Source organism: Limulus polyphemus, unplaced genomic scaffold (assembly GCF_000517525.1).
Source record: "Limulus polyphemus unplaced genomic scaffold, Limulus_polyphemus-2.1.2 Scaffold2690, whole genome shotgun sequence".
Classification (NCBI taxonomy): Eukaryota; Metazoa; Arthropoda; class Merostomata; order Xiphosura; family Limulidae; genus Limulus; species Limulus polyphemus.
This window is the reverse complement of record NW_013668300.1, coordinates 98,421-103,099: the sequence shown is the minus strand read 5'-3', so window position 1 is coordinate 103,099 and position 4,679 is coordinate 98,421. Positions and strand designations below refer to the sequence as shown.

The window sequence follows — 4,679 nt, the reverse complement described above, 5'->3', positions numbered from 1 at the left end:
AAATATCCTCAACAACACTTGAACCAACTACAGCAGAGTTATCCACAACAACAGTTGGATCTACTACAAAAGAATTATTCACAACAACAAGTGGATCTACTAAAGAAGAATTATCCACAACAACAGGCGGATCTACTACAGAAGAATTATCCACAACAACAGTTGGATCTACTACAAAAGAATTATTCACAACAACAGGTGGATCTACTACAGAAGAATTATCCACAACAACAATTGAACCAACGACAGCAGAGTTATCCAAAACAACAGTTGGGTCTACTACAGAAGAATTATCCACACCAACAGTTGGACCAACGACAGCAGAGTTATCCAAAACAACAGTTGGGTCTACTACAGAAGAATTATCCACAACAACAGTTGGACCAACGACAGCAGAGTTATCCACAACAACAGGTGGGTCTACTACAGAAGAATTATCCACAACAACAGTTGAACGTAGAACTGCAGAGTTATCCACAACAACAGTTGGACCAACGACAATAGAATTATCCACAACAACAATTGAACCAACTACATCAGAGTTATCCACAACGACAGTTGGGTCTATTACAGAAGAATTATCCACAACAACAGTTGAACCTACAACTGCAGAGTTATACACAACAACAGTTGGACCAACGACAGCAGAGTTATCCACAACAACAGTTGAACCTACAACTGCAGAGTTATCCACAACAACAGTTGGACCAACGACAGCAGAGTTATCCAAAACAACAGTTGGGTCTACTACAGAAGAATTATCCAGAACAACAGTTGAACGTAGAACTGCAGAGTTATCCACAACAACAGTTGGGTCTACTACAGAAGAATTATCCACAACAACAGTTGGGTCTACTACAGCAGAGTTATCCACAACAACAGTTGAACCTACAACTGCAGAGTTATCCACAACAACAGTTGGACCAACTTCAGCAGAGTTATCCACAACAACAGTTGGGTCAACTTCAGCAGAGTTATCCACAACAACAGTTGGACCAATGACAGCAGAGTTATCCAAAACAACAGTTGGGTCTACTACAGAAGAATTATCCACAACAACAGTTGGATCTACTACAAAAGAATTATTCACAACAACAGGTGGATCTACTACAGAAGAATTATCCACAACAACAATTGAACCAACTACATCAGAGTTATCCACAACGACAGTTGGGTCTATTACAGAAGAATTATCCACAACAACAGTTGAACCTACAACTGCAGAGTTATACACAACAACAGTTGGAACAACGACAGCAGAGTTATCCACAACAACAGTAGGGTCTACTTTGTTGTGGATAATTCTTCTGTTGTTGTTGTGGATAATTCTTCTGTAGTAGACCCAACTGTTGTTTTGGATAACTCTGCTGTCGTTGGTCCAACTGTTGTTGTGGATATCTCTGCTGAAGTTGGCCCAACTGTTGTTTTGGATAACTCTGCTGTCGTTGGTCTAACTGTTGTTGTGTATAACTCTGCAGTTGTAGGTTCAACTGTGTAGTAGATCCAACGAAGAATTATCCACAACAACAATTGGACCTACTACAGCAGAGTTATTATCCACAACAACAGTTGAACCTACAACTGCAGAGTTATCCACAACAACAGTTGGACCTAGAACTGCAGAGTTATCCACAACAACGGTTGGACCAACTTCAATAGAGTTATCCACAACAACAGTTGGACCAACGACAGTAAAGTTATCCACAACAACAGTTGGACCAATGACAGCAAAGTTATCCACAACAACAGTTGTACCAACGACAGGAGAATTATCTACAAAAACAGTTGAACCTAGAACTGCAGAGTTGTCTACAACAACAGTTGGGTCTACTATAGAAGAATTATCCACAAAAACAGTTGAACCTAGAACTGCAGAGGTATCTACAAAAACAGTTGGGTCTACTATAGAAGAATTATCCACAACAACAATTGAACCTAGAACTGCAGAGTTATCTACAACAACAGTTGGACCTACAACAAGAGCGGGAACTACAGTTGAAACGTTACCTACAACAACAGCAGGAACTACAATTGAAGAGTTATCTACAACTACAACGAAAGAGTTAATCTCAGCTGCAGATTCACCTTCAACTATCCTTAGATCTAACAAATCTCTACATCCTACATCAGAGACAACTTTGGAACGAACAACAGAAACTGCAATAGAAACGCAAAAAACAGAAATTCAAGGAAAAGTTTCTAATTCACCAACAACTACCTCGGCTCAAATACTCCTCAAAAGTATGACTCCTAAAAGTTCTTCATCGACAAGCCCCACTTCTATGACGCCTATTGACGTGTTTTTTAAGCTTGCTGAAGATTTCTACTCTGTAGTTGGAAGCCAACAGAGTGTGTTTACGTCTCACCTTCTCTTTCAACTAGCCATCGTAATGAGATTGCCCTTGTCTTGTTTTTATTACTTCAACATCTCCCCAGGTAAGTGTACACGATGTCAAACTTTTTCCCTCTTGGATATTTGGTAATGTATAATAACTACACCACGGATCCAGACATAACAAACACAGCGGGAGGTAATGTTCTTTTTGTGTAATTATAATTTTCTGGTCAAAATTTTTGAAAAATTGAAACGCAACAACTATAAAGCGAAAGATAACAGTTGAGACATAAGGAAAGAATAGAAGTTTGTTTTTTTTACTAGAATGTTAACCTTCTGGTTCTCGGCACATTGGTAAACTCAAAACACTGTTAACCTTATTGTTCTCGGCATACTAGTATACTTACAATGATAATTTTCATGTTCTTGACACGTTAGTAGACTTACAATGATAACATTTGTGTTATTGGTACATTAGGAGACTCACAATGTTAACCTCAGTGTTATTGGCACATTAGTATACTTACAATGATATATTTCGTGTTCTTCACACGTTAGTAGATTCACAATCTTAACCATCATGTTCTTGGCACATTAATAGACTCACAATGTTAACCACCATGTTCTTGGTACATTAGTAGACTCGCAATGATAACCTTTGTGTTCTTGGTACATAAGTAGAATCTCAATGATAACATTCGTGTTCATGGCACATTAGTAGAATCGCAATGATAACATTCCTGTTCTTGGCACATTAGTAGAATCACAATGTTAACCTTCGTGTTTTTGGTACGTTAGTAGGCTTACATTAATGATGACCTTCGTGTTTTTGGAACATTTTAATAGCTTTTATTTATTACTGTATATCATGTTTTAAAGGTCAATACATACTACATTTTGTGTAGAATTTGTTGGTAAAACTAATAATGTTCCTTAAACGTTGTAATTTATTTTAGTGTTAACAGTGTATAATATTCCTTAAACGTTGTAATTTATTTTAGTGTTAACAGTGTACAATGTTCTTTAAACGTTGTAATTTATTTTAATATTAACAGTGTATAATGTTCCTCAAACGTTGTAATTTATTTTTGTGTTAACAGTGTATAATCACTATAACACAAGTTGACATTAAACGTGATAGATGAGCTGTATTAGTGCTTTCATTTGTTTTATTCATTCACGTAAGCCTACCCAAGATTTATCTTTGCTAGCCATCTCTAATTGTTTAAACTGATAGAGAGAGAATAGCTATTCAACAGTATCCACCACAAAATTGAACAGTAGAACTTTTGTACCATACTGTTACGACAGCGGAAGTCACGTGACGCTGGGAGCATGCGTGGTGAATTTCTAGAATAATAGGGGAACTCCGCGAATGTTGGAGATGCCTCTTTGTTAGTATATAAGCCTGGCAGGGAACAGCCAGTTACGGTGAGTTCTGTGTAATTTATGATTCAGTTAGTTTCGAGCTAGTGAGACATAAAGTGTGTGTTTTGCACTTGTAGAGAGCGAAGTTATCGACGTTGTGAATCGCTATGATTTATAGCATATATTATAAAAGTTGTTAAGTTTAAAGAGACGAGAAAAGTATTGACTGTGGAATTACCGTGTACTAAAAGTTTGTATCGAGAAAAAATAAACTGGTTTAATCAAGAAGGTTCTTGTATCGCTGAAGTTCCTCGGAAAGAATTTCTACGGGAAATTAACAAACAAGCAGATACGCAACAGAATGGGTGTCAGAGAGTGGAACCGAAAAGAAAAAAAAAAGAAGATGGAAACAATAGGTGGCAAATCAAACAACAGCTTAGCAGATTTGATGGCAGCAATACAAGAACAGCAAAAAAAGAACGAGAAAAGAACGTAGATTATAGCAGTTGTTGGAGGAAAAAGAAAAGAAACAAAAAAAGAAACAACAGCAGTGGCAAGAAAACCTGCAACAGTGGTAGCTCGAACGCCAAAATAAGCAAGAAGAGAGATTACAACAGTTGTTGGAGGAAAAAGAAAAGAAACAAGAAGAACGAGGAAATAAACAAGAAGAGAGACTACAGCCTTGGTTGTAGGAGAAAGAAAAGAAACAACCAGAGAGGCTACAGCAGTGGTTGGAGGAGAAAGAAAATAAACAAGAAAGAGACTACAGCAGTGGTTGTAAGAGAAAGAAACTAAACAAGAGGAGAGACGTCAGCAGTGGCAGAAAAACCAGCACTAGTGGCAACTGGAACAAGAAAAGAAACAGGAAGAAAGACTCCAACAGTTGAGAGAAAGCCAGCACACACAAATGGAAAAGATTAGTAAATTTCAAAGTGAATTAGATACATTAAATAACGATCTACTGTCTTTTACACAG

General features: G+C 37.4%; 2 protein-coding genes across 2 annotated transcripts in view; one reads left to right on the top strand and one right to left on the bottom strand.

Moving 5' to 3' along the window:
• Nucleotides 1-1,324, bottom strand: part of LOC106467647 (pheromone-regulated protein PRM7-like) — a gene marked incomplete at its 5' end in the record, with an annotated part of 9,992 nt that extends 8,668 nt beyond the window's left edge. The window contains 2 exons of the mRNA XM_022395842.1: nt 19-168; nt 529-1,324. Of these exons, the coding sequence (XP_022251550.1) occupies nt 19-168; nt 529-1,324 (946 nt within the window). The remainder of the gene's footprint in view (nt 1-18; nt 169-528) is intronic.
• Nucleotides 1,325-1,626: 302 nt separating this feature from the next.
• Nucleotides 1,627-4,679, top strand: part of LOC111087814 (cell wall protein TIR4-like) — an 11,426-nt gene continuing 8,373 nt past the window's right edge. Inside the window, exon 1 of the mRNA XM_022395841.1 lies at nt 1,627-2,436. Coding sequence (XP_022251549.1) covers nt 1,722-2,436 — 715 coding nt within the window. The 5' untranslated portion in view covers nt 1,627-1,721. The remainder of the gene's footprint in view (nt 2,437-4,679) is intronic.